The sequence below is a fragment of the Sceloporus occidentalis genome, unplaced genomic scaffold (genome assembly GCF_023333645.1).
Source record: "Sceloporus occidentalis isolate IW3139 unplaced genomic scaffold, rSceOcc1.0.p SCAF_29, whole genome shotgun sequence".
Lineage (NCBI taxonomy): Eukaryota > Metazoa > Chordata > Lepidosauria > Squamata > Phrynosomatidae > Sceloporus > Sceloporus occidentalis.
The window spans coordinates 967,850-988,698 of NW_028317009.1; the positions used below are offsets into that span (position 1 = coordinate 967,850).

General features: G+C 41.7%; 1 protein-coding gene and 1 pseudogene across 1 annotated transcript; both read left to right on the forward strand.

The window, feature by feature from the left end:
• Positions 1-112: 112 nt before the first annotated feature.
• Positions 113-13,937, forward strand: LOC149299093 (inactive hydroxysteroid dehydrogenase-like protein 1). Its single transcript, XM_089486583.1, has 6 exons — positions 113-155; positions 3,780-4,028; positions 4,157-4,602; positions 6,231-6,458; positions 9,447-9,515; positions 13,773-13,937. The coding sequence occupies exons 1-6, from the start codon at positions 113-115 to the stop codon at positions 13,935-13,937; spliced, it is 1,200 nt and encodes a 399-aa protein (XP_089342709.1).
• Positions 10,145-10,248, forward strand: LOC149299094 (U6atac minor spliceosomal RNA; annotated as a pseudogene).
• Positions 13,938-20,849: the final 6,912 nt, after the last annotated feature.

The window sequence follows — 20,849 nt, forward strand, 5'->3', positions numbered from 1 at the left end:
TATGCGTCTCCAGTCACCATAGCAACGAGCGGCCCTCCTCCCCAGCCAGCACCGGCTGAAACCCGTAGTGACGTCACTCGGAGGCTGCCGTGAATGCCGCCTTAGGATCGTTATGGGTAAAGCCCCCTATAGCTGTGATGTCACAGCCGCTGAGTGTAATTGTCACCCGTGTACATACATAATATATATATTATATATCTATTATATATGTGTGCGGCCTGTAAGGGTCCCTTAATGAGTCGGATATTTTATATCACCCTCCATGGACACATTTGTTTATATAGAATTTGCAGCATGTATACAAACACGTTACTGATTGTATTCTAATATTTACACCTCAGGAGAAAATGTTTGTCACTTTGTGTTTTGTACTTTTACACAAATGTTTATAAATAAGCAGCACACGCGTAGTGGACTGTTTAATCTCTATGTCTAGTTGTCTAGTTTTACTTTGGCTATATTGGCCAAGCTTTTTGTGGCTTTTTGACAGGTAACCGGCGAAGTCATTGGTTATGCGATAGTTGATGGATAGAATATATTGTGAAGCACATATCTGTAAACCAAAATATATTGTAGTTATTTTTATGAGCTTTAATATTGATGGATTATGCACTCGTATTTTAGCTGGAGTGACGCTTCAATATGATCTCTTGGGACGTTTTCTCTCCAACCTCCAAGGTGTCTGACAGGCTCAGGGAGAGATTGATGTAATATACACAGATATTTTAATAAATATTCTCAGATTTGAGTCTTCCGTGTTTACATAGGGTTAACTCTTTAAGAAAGAAGAAAATAACAAAATGAAGTCCAAAATATCTCGGAACCTCTCCACGCAACGCGTTTCGCTTACAGCTGAGCTCCTTAGTTAATGGATGCCTGTCCAGGGAATGTGAGGGGAGTTAAAGTCCCACAAAAGATTGTGAGAATGATATTGGCTTTTTATCCGCCTATCATATAAACCGCAGCGATCGCGGTCTCCGTGTAACACATACCGTACATCATGCCAGGACTGTATGTTGGTGTATCTCCAATCCCTAACTGTAAACTATGCTCAGAATTCTGTGAACACGCATGTGACGAGCTTATTATAATAAAATTATGATAATAAGTAAAGTTAATGATGCAAGAATGTTCGAATTTATACATGGGCATGGCTGTCATATTAAAATTCTACCCTAAAGCATTGCCTCAATATTGCACAAAAACCATTCATTTTTATCCGCATTAAATTGTCAAAGATGTTTTAAAGGTGTTTTTTCTTTAAATTTTTATGTCGTATGTTACTCTTTTTAAACTAAATATTATAAAATCCTTAAGCTAATAGTATTAACAGGGGTGTAACTAGAAACCATGGGGCCCTGGTGCAAGTACTCATCTATTTTGAAGCAGCCTTGGTTTCACTGCGGGTTCACGTGAGGTCACGTGACCCCTGATACGCTCAGTTTCCCCGTGCTGGTTCCAATAAGTTTAGAAAGGGCCCTTCCAACCTGGATCGGTGCGGTCCAAGACGGAACGGCCCTTTCTAAGCAATTTTTAACCGGTACGGCAGAAAGCAGTGCGGCAGTGAGTATTAATATATATGTAATACAGGGTCTGGCCCTCTTGAAAATATAAAAAATATGTATGTGGGGTATGAATGTAATCAGGAGATGTTGCTGAACATGAATTGGTCATTGTTCACCTACAGTATAGAAGACATTTTAAGCAAAATTGCAAAAAAGTGTGATCCCCCCCCCTCTATTTTAGTATAAGATTCTTATCTATTATCACTAATAAGTTTGTTTTATGTGTATTTCTATGATTTGACCCTACTCATCTGAAACAATGATGTATAACTTCTGTGGGCAGTCATGACGTAACAAACATATGGTAAAAATGACAAAAACCCCCCAAAACCTCTGCAACTGATGTTTTGAAAAAGCCCTGGTCCTGAAAGTTATCGATATACAATATACAAAATCGGGAAAGACATTAACGCAAGTTAAGACATATTGGTACAGAAGAAGAAGAGAGCCCTGTCCTAGCAAGTTTACAATGTATTTGGAACAGCAGAGGTGCTTGGGAACAGAAACCTTTCACAATGCTGTTGCGATCTTATCTAAAATCCCTGTGCCATTAATTACTGTGCTTGGGGGTGTTGTCTATAGATCATGGCTTTGAGTTGTAAAATTGACAATAGAAAATTATAAATAATAGATAGATTGCTGTAATCCGTTCCTGGATTTCCATATTCTATGTTCTGTGCTTCTGATTCCTTGATTCCAGTTCTGCTCTTTGCTTCAGCTCTGTTCCCTTTATAAGGTGAGCCCCACACATTTGTTATGTTTGTCTCGGTCTGCAGTCTAACGTTTGGTTTCAGCTTATTAGCGATTCAGTAAGCAGGGTTTAGCGCTAGGACCCGCCAAGTATTGGAGTACTTTGGCGTAGTGGTGGGCTAAGCATACTATGGCCATATGATGTGATGGAATCTCCAATTGTTACCTTGTCGTCCTAGGCTAGTCCTGTTTGGTCCTGTGGTATCTGTGTAGTCTTGTCATGTATAGCCTGGCCAGTCTTGTCAGCACTGTACTTTGTTGTCCTGTCCTGAAGCCCTGGTGGAGGGATGTCCTGTACCATACATGTATTGTCTGGTTATGTTTCTTGCTTGCTCTGTCCCCCTTGCTTGCTATGTCTCTGCTATTACTCTACTTAGCTTCAATACTCCCAGCGTGCAGCATCCTGCACATTTGTCTGTAGAGCTATGTCTCATGCCTGATCCAGGGTGCCTGCAGGATGTCACTTTGTTTTGTTCTGGACATCATCCGCTGCTATGTCAGGGCGCTGGTATGTGGCCGCACAACCCTAGGTGCTCAATACCCGGGTGAGTGCAGTCCCCCTGCACCAGGCCCTGTCCAACTCTGCTGCTGCATCCTGAATTCCTGAACACCATCATTGGGCGCTCTGGGTCATTGCAGTCGTCTGTATGGACCCAGAACCTGACATACTAGTAATGCCAATTCCTATGCAAACTAAAAAACAAACACATATTTTGTAGTATACTTTTTTAATATTAATAAAAATGGAGGTTTTCAGTCCAAAATATAAAATCACAGAAATCTAATTTGGTCATTCTCCACCTTAGATAAATGCTCTTTCTGATGGATGCAGAGATGGATGGATGGAGATAACAAAGCGGCACCTTAGATAACCTCCAAACCACAACTTACGATTTACGGACTCTTCAGGGCAAAATATATCTACAAATATCTGTGATTTACGCCCTTCCCAGATGTGGAGTATTGGAGTGTGAAATCAGGGCTTGTGTTTTCTATATAAAGGTGTGGCAGATATCCCAATGGGCGGTTATTATATATTATATCTGGCATTTACTTTTTTCCAGACTGGTTTGTGGATGACAGCTGAAGCATAGCGATCCTGCTCAGATACTTTTCAATGGTGTCTCATCTTCTAAACAGTGAGTTGCGTGTTTTTAGAGGGGTAAAAGCTTTGATATAGGTAAGGCTTTATAATGTGAGAACATTTTAATTCAGGTTTCCAGAAGTGTAAGAGGTTAACACAAGGTAAGTGAGAGGTTGAGAAATTAAATATGCATGGGATAGATATCCTAAACATCCTGAAAATTATATATAAATGATATATGTTGGAAGAAATTAGAGCAGACTTTTTTTACATTATGTATGGCAAAAGTCAGCTAAAGAACTTTTTTTTCTGCAAAATTGATTGTAGCCTATGCATTATTGATTATCAGGCTTTATAATCTTTTTAAATTGCTGTTTTAGATATCAGCCGTGACACAGCGATGGAAGTGGTGGCTTCCGTAACAAAAGCCTTAATGCCGATATATGAGGGCGTTTCACGCACATATTACAGCCACATGAAGTTTCTGGCAGTGGTGGGAGCCTGTTACACCATTCACAAAGGCATTCATGTACTTGGCGAGTGTTACAAACTGATCGAGTTGAGTATCGCCTCTCGTTTCCTGATGCCAAACCTGCTCAATCGTTATGGGAAATGGGCTGTAGTTACTGGTAAGGCCCTGTTTTCTATGTGAATGGCTGGGCCATTGAACATGGCTGCACTCCTTATGCTCTTGAGGCATTTCACCAAATCCAATAATGCTTTGGGTAACAATCCTCTTTTGCTTTTTTTCTCATAGGAGCTACTGATGGTATTGGGAAGGCATACGCAGAGGAGCTGGCGAGCCGTGGCATGAACATTATCCTGATCAGCCGCAACAGAGAGAAGTTACAGAGAGTGTCTGAGGCCATCGCTGCTAAGTATGGGGTTCAAACCAGCTTCATAGAGGCAGACTTCAGCAAGGGCCGGGAGGTCTTTCCTGCCATTAGGGATGGCCTCAAACACGTGGATGTCGGCATCTTGGTGAACAACGCCGGAGTTTTGTATGAATATCCCGAGAGGGTTACCGAGGTCCCAGAGGACAAAGTGTGGGAGATCATTAATGTCAATATAGCTGCAGCCACAATGATGGTGCATATAGTGGTACCGGGTATGGTACAGCGGAAGAAGGGAGCCATTGTCAACGTGGCCTCTGTTTCAGCCTTTTTTTTATGTCCTCAATTTGCTGTTTACTCTGCCTCCAAGGTAATAAAACAAAGTAATAGACAGTGGATGGATAGGGAATGTTTGGTGACTCTCCTAACTCCAATCTAGGTATCTGAATGAGACATCTCATACTGGAGGCAATTATCCCCTGTGCTTATATGATCAGAAATCCTGACAGCCTAAGGAGTGTTGACTACATTACTTGCTACATTATGCATTCTTTGTAGAATCCTTTTCTAACTTTGTGTAAAAAATCTGAATAACCATATTATAGACTTTAAATCGATTATATAGATTATAGAAGGTCAACCAATTTGCATTCCTTATGGTTTAAGTGGCAAGCCAGTACAGTAAGTAATAGACTTGGGCGCCGGCCAACTCTTCGTGTTCGTCTTCGTGTTCATCTTCATGGGGGAAAAAATCTTTGTATTCCACAAATATTTGCCTATATTTTATAGTTCCTGAGTTCGGTTCGGGCAAATATTTGTGTACATGCTTTGTGTTCGTTTTTTTCTTCGTTTTGTGTAGAAGGGGTTAATACGGGGGTTAACTTGGTACACACTACGCAGCAGCTTTGGTGCCAGGATTTTAAACGTCCGTACAAGCAGGTGCACTTCATTGGTTGATGGCAGATGAGCCCCCTGCTGGCGACCGATAGAGTCGCTCGTACAGACTTTTAAAATCCTGGTGCTGCAATTTGCCCGGGGGAGACCACTGGTCTCCCACTACAAGAGATAAAGGTCCATAAGAACAACCAATAGAGTCGCTCGTACGGACCATTAGCTCTTGGAGCTCCCCAGGCCAAGTTCCGCTGTCAGGGGCATCCTCTGGAATCAACCAACTGGGCAAAGGAGGCCCCTGCAGGCGACCAATAGAGTCACTTGCATGTCCCTTTAACTCCTGACGGCGAACCTACAGACTTCCGCTCCCGTGCGATGCTGCGTAGATAAGGTAGGCTAGATGGGGAAGGATCCAGGGAGATTAATAAACGAAGACGAACACAAAGATTCTTTGTGTTGTGTGTCTTCGTCTTTGTATACGTTTTGCCGCCGCCATGTTCGTATGTTCGGTATTCGGGCTGAACAAGGAAAATGCACCCTTCGCATTCGCTTTCATGTTCGCCCCAATACGAATGCACAAGTCCAGTAAGTAATCATTAAACGCTATTCCCAAATCGGGGGAGAGGGTGTGCAAAGAGAAGGAAAATGATGTGTTGAAGGATATGGAGGTCATCTTTAAGTGTATTTGACTAAGAAAAGGGTAGCCAATAACCACAAAGCTCGGCCAACTGTGGGCTGTCTGTTCATTAGGGAAGGTTAGCTATACTAGATCTAGTACTTACCTAAAGTACCTGTGAGGATGCTGGGACTTGCTCCATTTTATTTGACATTTCACCTTAGGAAAGACACACCAAAAAACATTGGCATTACATGTTTTATTCCTAATTAGCTGATTCTAGTATAATAGCTGGCACTATACAATATTAACAAGAAGATTAACATGTCATAAGACAGGACGTCTTATGACATGTTAATCTTCTTGTTAATATTGTATAGTGCACAAAAGGAGAAAAAGGCCCTGTTCATATGAGCTCACAATGTATTGAAGGAGCAGAAGCATGAAAATGGCCGAATCAACAATGTTCTCTTTGTGTTTTCTTATGGCAGGCATTCCTGGACAGTTTGAGCCGATCTCTGCATCATGAATATGCTTCCGAGGGGATTTTTATACAGAGCTTAACCCCGTTTTTTGTGGAGACCAATATGATCGCAATGAGCAACCATCTCCTGAAACAATCTGTGTTTGTTCCTATACCAAAAGATTATGCGCGCCAAGCCGTGCGCACCATTGGAGTGTGTCGGAGAACAACAGGATACTGGTCGCATCATATCCAGGTAAGCATGATTACAAACAGCATGGCGGGGGATACGGTATTGTCTTTAAAATCCCAATAGGGGGAAACACATTCCTAAAGGTATCTAAAAATAAAAATATTATTCTGTTTACATTATAATAAGTAAATACTTTTTCTGTTTCGTACAAATAGTACCTGGCTCATTTGTCTGCTTCACTTAAATTATATTATTGTTATCTGAAAATACAGAATTGTATGGGGTGAAACCATCTTGGACGCTGCTGCTTTTGGCGTACCGCTACCAAGAGTTCATTTTGCTTATTAGCAAGGGTTGGAAAACCAGAAATTTAAAGATAAAACTGTGTTAGTTGCATGCAGAGATGCATCAAGTTTTTAAGGAATTAGAGAAAAAATTCTATTATAACAAATGCCCTTAAAACTGCCGTGTGGAATGTTTAAAATGGTAACATAACGTACAGGCATTCATGGAGTTCCACAAATGTGTTTTCTCTTTTTTTACAGCTTTACTTGGCTACCAGCCTCCCAGAATGGGCTTTGGTACCAGTGATCACCTGGATTTTCAACAACATTCGCAAAGAATATTTCTCCAGTAGATAAACTGAGCAGTGCGATCGAGTAATTCTTCTTTGATGTATGCCAACGCCTGAAAAACACCTGTTATTTTTTCCTCTTTTCCGTTTATGCTGTTTGGTTGATCGTTCTCTATAACATTTCTTAGCCAGATTAAGGTGTTGGGTATTTTAGTCCAAGAACATGGTTGGCATTCACTCCACGTATACGCCACACTTTCCACAAATCTATCTCGTCTAATATGAATATTATCTTCCTGTTTTCTACTCCTTCAAGTCGTGCTTTCTTGTTCTAGCACCCTTTAGCATTTCTTTAAATCCCTGTAAAACGTCATTAAAGTACCATTTCATAACAAGCTGTACTCCATATGCATCTTCACTGCTGATCTCCAAAATTTCACTAGATAACTGGGAAAACTGGAAGGGGTATTCGTCATCGTGGCACAAAAACAAAATAGCTACATAGCTTTTTTTGTTTTATTTTGATTCTGTATTTATATCGCCATCATATTCCCCAGCGCTGTACAGTGAGGAAGGAAACACTAGCGTTCCTTCCCTGGCCCCCCTATTGCTTTTAAAAGGGGCGCTTTCCTATCAGTCAGTGGCGTAAAGCGTTGGACCACGGAGGGGGTGCTGCGCTGCTGCTCTGGCATACTTTCATTTGAGGTTATTTACATATATAGTGCATCATGCATGAATGTCAACCCTTTCTATATAGTCCCTCTATTAATACTTGTGTGGAATCACACTGCCACCCGATGGTAATGAAAGCAAACTGTACCAAGCTAATAATGCAGATTGCCCTTTTTTTCTTTGTTGAGAAAGTGGTTGGCCTTAAATTTGCCAACTATTTTTGAAACTTTTAGAACACTACCATTTATTGTGGTCTATTGCCCACATTTCTCAGGTCTGTTTCTCTGTAAGTCAATGTTATAGATAGAGGCGTATATATATATATATATTTATCATGAGAACAAACATCTAAAGAATTACTATAGTCATAAGGGATCTGAGCAAGTCCTTTTTCGAAACCATCAACCGCTGAAGATAACCCCCACACCACCAAGAAGAGGAATATGTTTGAAGAATACTAAACTGAAGATATCTCCTTACCCTGGTAGAGTTGATTCAATGATTGGGGTGAAGACGTACCAGAAGATGTTACCCGGAACGATGTCACAAAGTGATTTATTTATTATATTGAGGTGTTGCTGAGGAACTTGAGTATAAACTCACCAAATGATTTGTCCATTATGAATACATAGTTCAATGTGGACAAGAGTTTTAAGGATTCTCGGTTATTTATCAATTATACAAGGCCATACATGCTCTTTGTGCTGGAGATGCTCCATGTATATGGCCCTTCTTATTATATTATGTAAAATCCCAGTAGATCTCTTTACCAGCTAGCCAAAAGTCTTGGGACCCGCGTTTGTTGACAGCTGATTCCGTGCTAATCTTGTCACTTATTGTCCCCTTTTCCGAAATAAAAAGCTAAGTGAAAATGTAGACCATAGTGTTATGTGGGAATAGGGAAAGTTAACATCACTGTTGAATAATCACAAAGTTATATTTGATGTCTTTCTATCAAGAATTTCAACGTTACATCAAGCTCTTGATGTAGAGAGAGTGTAGCTTAAGTTTAATCAAGATCGACATTCTTGGACTCTTGGAAATGTGAAAAATAAGATGGGGTGAAGGGGAAACCTGGCAGTGCAAGCAGCAAGTCATTCCCATTAGACCTTCAAGGAATCCACTTTCAAAATGGTGATGTGTGCAAGTGCTGCACAACTGTGAGTGAGAAATTTTGTGAAGCTATCATCAGACATCGACAACAGGTCTCCTAACTTTTCTCACTCAATTATTTTTTCATTGAAACGCTACAGCCCAGCAGAGCTAGAATTTGGGAGAGGCTCCTTCGATGTAGGCAAATGCTTGGCGCTGTCAACTACACAGGAGTCTAGAGACAATGTTCCACCAACAGCCGGAGCCTCTGAGACAAGAAAAGATATGTGTGAATGTGGACTGATCCACCAGTGCTGATGCAGAAACATCTTCAAAACCAATAACAAGGTAAACCTTGAATATTGGAGGTTTGGAAATTCAACGCTGGACAACCATTGTCCTCTGTGTCCTGTTTGTTGGGAGTGTTCTGATTAGGTCAGGGCAGAGCGACCAACACTGGTGTCCTGCTTATAATTGCCAAAACAGCAGGAACCATCTCTGCATCACGGGTACTGATTATATGATTAATATTGAGTCAAAAACAGCACACCCTCATTGAATAGATTAATCATGGGTAGGTCCATTGGCTGGACCACTGAAGAGGATGGAACCTAGTAGGTAGGTGTCCCTTCCAACCTTCTTTGTTTGAGGCAAACATTCAGGTCCATATGGGCCAAACAATTGATGTTTATCATCCACTTTTGTCTTTGTAGACATGGAGTCAACGCCCTACAGCTCATGCAGACTCATTAAAGGGGAAGATGTTAACATTTCGAAAGCAGGTAAGTGTAAAAAGTGTTATCATTTACATGCATAAGCCGATCATATCGTGAAGGTTTTTGTTTCCATGGAGACCATGATGTCACAGTCACTTTAGCCAAATGTGACTTTTTTTTTAAAGAACAAAAATAGAATTTGAAGTGACAAGTTAATGGAGTTACCGCAATTGTTTTCTTTATCCTGCTCCACATCACGACTTAGTACTTAAAGGTGTTTAGATTAGCTGCCACTAACGTGCATAATTAGAGAGGAGACGGTTCATGCTTTGCATTGGCATGGGTTTACACTAATGCACTACAAGGGCCCACCTAGGAGTTCACTGCTGTTTAAAATGCCCAATGCAGGACTTTCTAGACTCACACAGATCGGCACAGTACTCTCCTCTATTTCTCTTGATACTTCCACCTCCCTCCTATTTCATTTTAATTCTCTGTCTCACTTTGGTTCATATCACCACTCCGTCGCTCATCCATTTCATCTCTTCTTCTTGCCTCTCCTCCATTTCATCTCTTTTTCTTGCCTCTCCTCCATTCCATCTCTTCTTCTTGCCTCTCCTCCATTCCATATCTTCTTCTTGCCTCCTTGTACCCTATCATCGGAATTGTGCCTCAGGTCCACGTTTTGTGGTGGTAATATCAAGTAGAAGAGAGAGCGTTAGCACTCCTATTGGCAAGGATGGAATAAGTCTTTGTGACCTTTACAATACATACATGGTTAACACAGTAAGGGAATTTAAACATGAATGGGATAGACATATGGCTATCCGTAATATCAGACGAGACCATGGGCTGATTAAGTTTCTATTGTTTGTTCTTTCTGATAATTAAGTAGTAAGGGTTCCTTGAGCCTTTTGAGCCTCCTGCTTACATTTATCTCAAAGGCGTACAGAACAGATACTTGGCTGTCCTAGAAAATAGAGACATGTAGGACAGAGGTACCCTAGGCTTCAAGGGACTGTCCTCCAAATGGAAGCAATGTTTATGAAGTACCTAATTGTAACATCATGCAACATTTTTGTTCAACCTAAGTTACTATAATACGGTCACAGTGCCGCTTTTCAAGTATCTTTTCATTAATGCTTGTCATTTGGCTTAAGCATGTCCTGTCTTCTTGAGCTCAATTCGTGGGCAGCCCTAATCAGCCTCTGTATAATTACACACAGGGTTGATGATATATTCTCTTTTAATGAGAATACAGCAATGCCTGTGTTTCAATTATAAATTTATCGTAATCAGGACAGCATTGCCGGGCCTCTAAATATTGGCGTCTTATTATTTGAGAACTTTGTGTTTTTCCTTAGAACTTTTAAGAGGGATTACGTACTCCTTTTCACTGGCACCAAACTCCACCTCTACATGCTTTCCTTTAGTTATTCTTGTTCTACAAAATCAAAACTATTTTTACTGTTTGGAGTATGAGCCAAACCATAAGCAGTGCTTGTGAGGCTACTTCTCAAAGGAATGCCAGGCGGCTCGAGCAGAAGACATGGCGGTTAATAAAAAGCCCAACCACAAGCTAGCATTTATCTGTTTACCATGTACTTTCCCTCGTGTGTGGTCCGCTAGAGCCCGTTCTGGACGTAGTGTATGCTATTCCACTGCAGCCAGTATTGGCGTCATTTGGGCAAACCAACGCTCGGAGAGCATGCTGTTATATAAAACGTCCCCGTCTTGGTTGGTTTGTGTTTAAGTGGTTTCAGTCAAATAACAAACTACGTGAGTATTTTTCCATTTATTTTTTCTTATTTAATCATCAGACTTGTACTTGGATAGAGAATATAGGTCTGTTATTAAAATGTCTGTCTTGGCATTGCAGTCCATTCGGGGTATTTAGGAGTCATTCAGTGGATTAGAATATTCTTAGATTAAGTTGTGGGGTGTTAAGTACCATATACATATGTCATCGCCAACCGTTTTTTTAAAGTTGTTCCCATAGCTCTTGCTTTATTCTCAGGATGTATTTTTAAGTTTGGACACTATACATTTTCCCCTTGGTACCTTTAATACGTAATAATGTATGAGCACGCGCCATATTGGTGTCGTTTGCACCCAACACACAGTACTGTATGGGTAAAGAAGGAATCACTCCCAGTCTGCTGTATGTCCACCCCATGGACGCTACCATCTAATGCCCGATGGGAGTATGAACGATTGGTTAGGGGCCAGCATCACAAATCCACTTATTGAGTTCTAGGAAATCAAAAAGATTGTTTAACGGGGGAATTTTAGGGTCACTGTCTTAAATTAATCTGATCATTTAATCTACTTTGTTATTGGCCCGAGAAAAGACGTACAGACTGTGTGTTCTGGAATACTACCAAATAACCCTTCTTCACCCGTGGGATTTTCACGATTATGTCTAAAAATACATTTTAATCACTTTAACAATACCTGAAGTTTTTACTTTTTAGTGGATACAGAAGCTCTAAATATATTTTTTTCATTTCCTAGGTTTTGATAAATTAACATTCCGTAAGTCTTGTGATTGCTTTTTGTTCATCTTCCAAACCTTGTGTCCTAACTCTTGATGTTGATGCCTCTCCTGTTACCTCGTAGAAGGTCTTTGTTGGAGTACTACTGGAGGGATAATCGGTCAGCACCCCAACACAAGAATTGTGTACTTTCTGAAGATCATGGACGTTGTACCTCCAGAAAAGCTAGAATATACAAGTATAGGTTATAAATTGGTTTACAAAATAGGATTTGCTATACTTAAACCATTGACTCCAAGATGGGCAGGGTGGCCGTTATGCGCTGTGTTGCTCTAGTTTGATGAAGTGGAGGGTCTACTAACTTCTGGAATTCTGTGCAGATGTTCTTTAGCATTTCTGATCTACTAGAAGCCCTTTTATGTGCCTTTTGTCCAATTGTGTTGGGTGTACATTTTAGTCTTTGGGGGTAGCCTGTTAGTTACTGAGGGGTTTGTACCCCTGGCCTGCCACCTTCAGACCTAGAGCTAGTGGAGATGACTTATGGCCGATGCTGCGTATGGGCAGCTGGCATCTCTGTATCCATAATGATAGTTCAAAAATCTTCACATCATATCCCTTAATGAACAAAAAGCTGAGTTTGTTCCTTAAGTTCATCTCAGAAGGTGTGAAGCTGGAAGCTAAGCAGTGGATTATAATCATTGCATTATATATTTATGTCTTAACTTTGTAGCAAATTCTCAAGCTCATTGCTAGAAAATGGGGGGATGATATATCAGCGTTGATATATATATATATGGTAGGAAGCAGAGGGTTTATGTGGGGAAAATAACATATTGGCATTTAGCTGTCACAGGCTTCCAAAAGCACAGTAAGTGACTCAAAATATTGCTTTCCACGTCGCCCCATGGCATGCCATCCTCTATAAACAATTCCTAACACATCCGAAGCCTTGTGTTATCCTGCTATATTCCACTGATGTATCAAAAAGGCAGATAACAGGGTCAGAATGACCTAAACTTGTGTAATTTGCTTTCCTTGCAGACGCGGGCCTTGATCAGGATGTTTTCTGTGCGAAAACATTTTAAAGCATTTTTGTACAGGATTGTATTAAAGAGAGACACCTACCTACATGGTGCATGCTGAATACACGAGGGGTAAGGCCAACTGGCTTTCAAAAGCAAAGCTTAGATATGTCATAATAGCCATTACGTGCAAAGAGATAGCCATCTTTGTGACTTGATCCCTGACCAAAAACATGATTGAGTGAGTCCACTTACTTTCACTAATGTTATAGAGCCATTGGTCTTGAATTATAGATGAAAATTAAGATTGCATCCCAAAATCATTCCACAATCCTACACCCAAAAAAGCAATTCACCCGAGCATCTTCAATGTGCATATCTCATAAACATTACACAGTTTCCATGTCCCAACCACTACACATCTAATACGATAAAGGGACATTTTCTGACATTACAGCCTGTCATTGCCACAGCAGAAGCTCATTCTGTACAATACAGCCAGTAGCATTGAGTAATGTTGCTGATGTTGGATTATTATTATTGTTATTATTATTATTATTAATAATATACATCAAGTAGCGTTGCTTGCCATCAGGGACGTTTCCCCTATAACCCTTTCATTAGCCACAATCCTTTTCTTTCACACATTTTAGGACAGTTCTGCAATATCTGGAGGGTTACCGAAAGCTTAACCCTGTCATGTACTAACAAACCATCTTATCAGCCAAGATTAAACTGACTTTATCTGTTGTCCCAACTGTAGAGCTAATTTTAGAAAATTCTGTTATAGGACTGTTATCATTTAGATAACGATTGAGTGTAATGTTGACTATGATAAAGAAAAGAAAGCATCATCATGGCACTTGATTATGGAGTATAAGCACATGGACCTGATTCACTTCGATAAGGAAGTGCCAAGTATTAAGATTAATGAGCTGTCAGAGGAGGCTGGCTTTTTAGAAGTGCAGTAAAATGCATGAAACAAGACAAAAACATAATTTTACTTAAAACAGAAAGGCAGTCATGGTTTACAAATAGTTGTTACATGTCACCATTTATTTTTTTCATTTCAGGTAGACCTTGGACAGTTTTGTCTCCTGTGTTGGCATCATAAGTCTACTCCATGTCATGGACCGCAAGCCGATCCCAGCAATAATGAAGAACTTCATGTGAGCCTAGCACTCATTCTGACCTCTGGAATAGCCATTAATTGACCATGGTAGGTTTAAAGTTTTTATTAACGCACATTCCTTATACATTACACAGGGCCAAATCAGACATTCTGCAAACCTTGCCCTTGATAATGCATTTTGGTGAGTTGAAAGATCCAGCTCCCCTGCTATCTCCTTCATTACTGAATAGACTTATGTGTTTGGATGGTCAGCATGCAGGAACTTCCAATCTTTTTCATAATCTAAAACTATGGGAACCACTTCTTTAATGTGCATATCCCAAGAGATATTCAATAACCCTCTTAAGACGTAACACTTTCTGTGTGTTCTAGACCCAATATTTCTGGTGTTCACCTAAGAATATTACCTATTATGTCACCAGGGCTGACACTTAGTAGTGGGGGCACTCTCTTCTGCAACAAATAATTGTATACCCATTAACTGAGTTTAATTTACCTATTGTGCTGTGCTTGCAGAATGTGTTTTTTAGGTGTGACCTTTATGTCCTGGATTACACTCGCTTCTTGGACAGAGACATTTGTAGACATCTAATGTATCTCAACGCAGTAGATGGACCACTACAGCTCAACTGTCCTCATCTTGTTCATGAACAGATAAGGGGATCTACTATCAGGGAGGTTGGTAAGAAAGGGGGAGCGTTGTAGGTTGAAAGGCTTTACCAGAGGGTCAGCAGCTCGTTCCCACGATAAGACCAATGGGTCTAACACTTACCTTTCTGGAAGCAATGTTGAAAGGGATAATCTGGAAAACAAAACCATTTGAGTGAGGTTGCCATGGATCAAAAAAAGCCATCATGTAGAAGACTATCCTTCAGTTTCTCACACCATTGCACGCTTATGGTTCCAGACGTTCATCACATCCCTTGGCTGAAATCTTCATGACATTAACCAAGCTGCCAGCATTGGCATAAAACACGCAGGTCCAAAAATAAAAGCTTAGTAACAGTTTGTCATTCTATGGAAGGGAGTTTGCCAACACATTCCACTGAAATAAACTTTGAGAATATGGGGGGTTTGTCATGATTAATCCTTAAGAGGGTAGCATCAGGACAAATCCACAAGCAGTTTGTTCCATACTGTGTTTTCTTATAGGGACAGATTTTTGCAACATAACTAGAAGTGTACAGAACTCAAGTATAAAACATACTGTTACAAATGTAGCAATACAGTTTAATATAACATTCTAACATGTAAAAGCTTGGGAATATAAAGAAAAAAAGGAAGGATTAATATGTATACCCCCTCCCCTCCCAAAACAAAAGGCTTCCTGGCTCCATAATTGCAAAATAAAAAAGTATTATTATTTTTATTGCTTTTGGTAAATCTGGAGCAGTGCCTGACACTATTTTTCTCCTCCCCTTTTAGCTCCTAAATATTCACTCAGAAACCTAAATATAGTGTTGTGAATGTGCAGTATTTTACACAACATTCAGATTTATATGCACTGAGATGACTCTGTCTTTTAAAATTCCAACCCAGTAACAAAAAAATAGGGAACAGGGAAAAAAACATTTTTTTTTGCAGATGGCACAAGCACAAAGATCCTGACGTAGGCTCTATTTTTAACTGGCAAACAAATCATTACATTCCAAAAGCAGGAGGCGCATGGGGAGTTCCAGGCGTCTCGTTTGTGGATCTGGTCGTCTTCAGATGTCCTGAGAGAGGCCAAGCTTCACCAAAAAGAACATCAGCCTAGAGAACTCCAGCCTTTATAAATCACACGGGGGCTGTTAACCCTTTGGCAGACACGTACAGCCTCAAAGGGACTTACTGTAAGATTGGGTGCGTGTGTTCCAAATCTAAACTGAGGTACAGCTAGTTTATGACAGGTGTCAAAGATTGGGAAAGGCCACTTATCACATCCTAGTGCGCCTAATGCCTACCCAGCACCAGGACCGTTTGTGTCGATAGGAAAAACTAGAAACACAAAGGATCTTTAATACAAATATTGTATGACAATCAATATATTCCTTGAGTCTTTAGAGTCTCCGGAGTCTTTAGAGTCTCTGGTAATGGGGGAAAACATGGCACCCTGTACCAGGTGGAAGAAGTAGTCCCAATGGATCCCCTGTAACCACCTCCTCAAAAACAGAACCCCTTCCAAGGCCAGGACACACAGTCTGTAGGGAGGCGGCTGGCCCCCAGGGGACGGAGCCTTCCGTGACAATCTTGATTTGAGTTTTAATGTGATTGAGGACTTTGCGCTCTCCTGTACGCGTGAGCTTTCTCCAGCACATTAGCTCTGCCTCTCAGGGTGATTGCCGGTACCTGTTAGGATCTTGTCTCGCGTAGGCGGTCGTGTTACCGTTGTCCGTATTAGTTGGTCATTCCTTTTAGTCCAACTCGTCTTCTATTATAAGGGGACTTCGTATCCCGTGAAGGTTAATAAGAGCCATTTGCGGCTCTATCGCAGAGGTTTTCCAGTAGCAGTCCTGGATGCTTTCCCATTTTTGCAGACATTCCAAAGGATTGCCCTGTTTTGCCGTTTCCCACCAAATCATTGGACCAAATTGCAGTTATCAATATATCATTTTTATCTAGCTAACCCATGGCGCACATATTACAGTGAAGTCTATTTGTTCATGAATGTCCGTCACTCAGACCCCACACACATTCACCTCTCCCCTCATTAACCCTTCTACATCCCTCTAACACTGAAGTGGTTGACACTTTCTTCTCTTTGCACTAATAATGAGGTGTTTTGCGCCATTATAGTACTATTTCTGTTGCGTAGACTTTGCGTAGTCATTCTCCTGTCTGGATCACTACAGACAGTAACGGGACGCTGTGTGTCATGCTGAGATGTGGTGTTACGGTTCCATGTGCTGCCTGCCGTGTGACTGGTTGCTGGTTCTAATCCCCTGAACCGCTGCGTGTAAGAGTAGAGTTGCGTGTTGAGTTATTAAGCTTTTAGAGAGGGTGCATATGAGTATTTGTGGAACAGGAAGCCACAGCATGTTCAGTTGTGATGGTGGTGTGGATGTTCAGTGCGATACCCGCCATACAGAAGGTTGCCGGTTCTAATCCCCTGAGCTGCTGCTTGTAAGAGTAGAGTTGCGTGTTGAGTTATTAAGCTTTTAGAGAGGGTGCATATGAGTATTTGTGGAATAGGAAGCTGCAACATATTCCCTTCCGATGGGGGTGTGGATGTTCGGTGCGATAACCGCCATGCAAAAGGTTGCAGGTTCTAATCTTTGTGGTGCCTCTATTAAAATTTAATTATTTAGACATAATACATCTTTAACCAAAACAGTGCGCTGCTAATACTCTTAAACATAACCGTACATTAACCCTAAGCTATTTTTTAGTTCTTGTCCCACATTTTTCCATTCGCATACCTGCCAACACACCCAACATTTTCGTGGACAGGCCTGCTTTTTTCCAGTCCTGTCCAGTAAAAGTTGGGTTGTTGCAAAGTATGCCATTGTAAATAGGTAGCAAATGTTAGGCATGTATTTAAAAGTGGTCTAAAATCCATGTAAAAATGTAAAATAATCCCTATTCTTTTATTAAACATCTATGGAAGTGTGACTGTGTATGATAAAAAGGAAGCCAAGTTCCTTGGAGCATTTGTCTAGGTCTCAGACAAGGCAACTGCTCGGAGGAACTCCGCCCTCAGTTTCGGGCAATGTGTATTGTGTACGACGGTACGTGTGTGCAACTCTATTTGCTCGCCTGCCATCAATGAATGACGTGCATTCTGCAGTTCTGCAATTCATTTGTTGATGCCAGACCAGCCCTCTCCCGGCGACCAATAGAGTCGCAGACACGTACCTTCACGGCGCAAACGCATCTGCTGCTGCTCCGATGTGTTCTATACCCTGTATTAACCCCTGCTACGCAGCCGGGAGAAAGCGAAGATGAAACGAGCACGAAGAATGTCCACGAATATTCGCCCGAAAAGAAGACAGGAACGGGCGAAGATTCGCGGTATACGAAGATTTTTTCCCCCCCGAAGACGAGCACGAAGAGCCCCCTGGTGCCCAAGTCTAATTGTTATAGTGGATCTGTGTATTTGTATCATTTTATACTTGGTACATATGATTATATGTGGAGTATTTTGGTTCTAATCGCCAAGAAAGCTGTGTAGCGCGTCTGCATGTTCTTCTTATGTTTTTAGAGGGGGTCCGTATGAGTAAATATGGAGCAGGTGGGCGGCCGACGCCATGTTGTGGTGTGGCTTAACGGTTAGGTGTGTCGCCTAACCTGCGACTGGCTTGTGGTTCAAACCCACTTCACTCCTGTAGGGAACTATATAGTGCTTCTAACCCCCTTCGCCTCATGGCCAATTTATTTCTAATGTTTTTAGAGTCGGGAGATATTAGTATATGTGGAGCAGGTGGGTGCCCGTCTCGTGTAATGGAATGGCGTGATGGTTAAATGAATTGCCTAGTGTGTGGCTGGCTGCCGGTTCTCCCCCGCCTGACTGCTGTATGATCTTATTTCTAATCTTTTAGAGCGGGTACATCAGAGTATTTGTGGAACTGGCAAACCTCCTGACTCAGTGGAGATGGTGGTCTAGGTGTTTGGTGCATCCACCCCCCCACCCCCCCCACCACCAAACAAATAGTAGCCGGTTCTGTTCTCCATGTATCCTGTTTGTAAACTAACATTATGTTTTCGGAGTCGGTGAATCTGAGTATTTGTATAACAGACAAGGCCCTTTTGGCCCACGGTACTGGTGGCGCATGTCTTAGCTGTGTTCCTCACTGTGCTCATGGTCCCTGGTTCTAATCTCTGTGATTCCTGCATAATGTATGATTTATGTTTTTTGGAGTATGTAAATTTGAGTATATGTGGAAGGGACGAGGGCAGCTATCCAGCCGTGAGCGTGGCACGTGTGTTAGGTGTATCACTCGCCCTGCGTGAGGCTCCTGGTTCTAATCCCTGTGAGGCCTGCGTGTAAGGGTGGATATTTGTAACATTATGGTTTTCCAGTGGGTGAATTTGTGTATTTGTATTAGGGATGAGCAGCTTTGCTCCATCTCGAAGGTGGCGCGTGTGATGCGTGTGTCGCGCTCCATGCCGTCAGCTCCGGGTTCGAGTCCCAGGAAGACCTACGACTAGAGACATTAAGTTATGTTTTTAGACTCTGTGAATTTGAGTATAAGTATTACGGACGAGCAAATGCGGTCTGCCACAAGGGTGGCGCAGGTGTCAAGTGTACTTACTTACCAAGCGGTTTGGTTTCTGGTTCTAATCCCCATGAGGCCTGGCGAGTGGTTGCGGTGCGGTATGGTCGGTGCGGTGTGTAAGGCGTATGGGTATGTTCGGTGTGGTGTGTAAGGCGTATGAGTATGTTCGGTGGTGTGTGAAAGTGCTGTGCGTATGTGCGGGTCAGGATGATTGGGGGTTAGAGCCAGTCGGTAGTACGCAACACCTTTTACGCTTTTTTCTATAAATGTTTTAAAAAATAATAACAATACAGCAGCGCGCATTTATTTTTCAGGGTAAGACCTCTGTACGCACAGAGATTTTGTCAGCAGCTTTACCAAGCCACACGGAAGGGAGGCATCAACTCATAGGCAACACACCGAACCTTCAAGGGAAACCAGACTGAGACCGCAGCATCGAGTACGCAACACACCGAACCTTCAAACCACCGCATGGCTGGATGCTCCCCACGGAGCTACAGGGAATCGAACCGGGACCGCAACATATGGCAGGCAGCGCACCTAACCATTACACCATCGGAAGGTTGGAAGCTCTTTGTCGCCATGAACATATGACGCCTGCGTGTGATGCACAAATACTCATAACATCTAACATAATGCACACAATCTAAAAGGTGCACTACCTATTGCTTAGTGTGTCTGATTGCTTAGTGTGTAGAATTATGTTCTCCGGTGGGGGCGAGTTTGAGTATTTGTATCACGGACGAGCAGCTTCGTCAGTTGCAAGATCGTATCCCGTGAAGGTTAATAAGAGGCATTTTCGGCTCTATCGCAGAGGTTTTCCAGTAGAAGTCCTGGATGCTTTCCCATTTTTGCAGACATTCCAAAGGATTGCCCTGTTTTGCCGTTTCCCACCAAATCATTGGACCAAATTGCAGTTATCAATACATCATTTTTATCTAGCTAACCCATGGCGCACATATTACAGTGAAGTCTATTTGTTCATGAATGTCCGTCACTCAGACCCCACACACATTCACCTCTCCCCTCATTAACCCTTCTACATCCCTCTAACACTGAAGTGGTTGACACTTTCTTCTCTTTGCACTAATAATGAGGTGTTTTGCGCCATTATCGTACTATTTCTGTTGCGTTGACTTTGCGTAGTCATTCTCCTGTCTGGATCACTATAGACAGTAACGGGACGCTGTGTGTCATGCTGAGATGTGGTTGTAACGTTTCTGTGTGCTGCCTACCGTGTGACTGGTTGCTGGTCCTAATCCCCTGAGCTGCTGCGTGCAGGAGTAGAGTTGCGTGTTGAGTTATTAAGCTTTTAGAGAGGGTGCATATGAGTATTTGTGGAATAGGAAGCTGCAACATATTCAGTTCCGACGGGGGTGTGGATGTTCAGTGCGATAACCACCACGTGAAAGGTTGCAGGTTGTAATCTCTGTGGTGCCTCTATTAAAATTAAATTATTTAGACATAATACATCTTTAACCAAAACAGTGCACTGCTAATACTCTTAAACATAACCGTACATTAACCCTAAGCTATTTTTTAGTTCTTGTCCCACA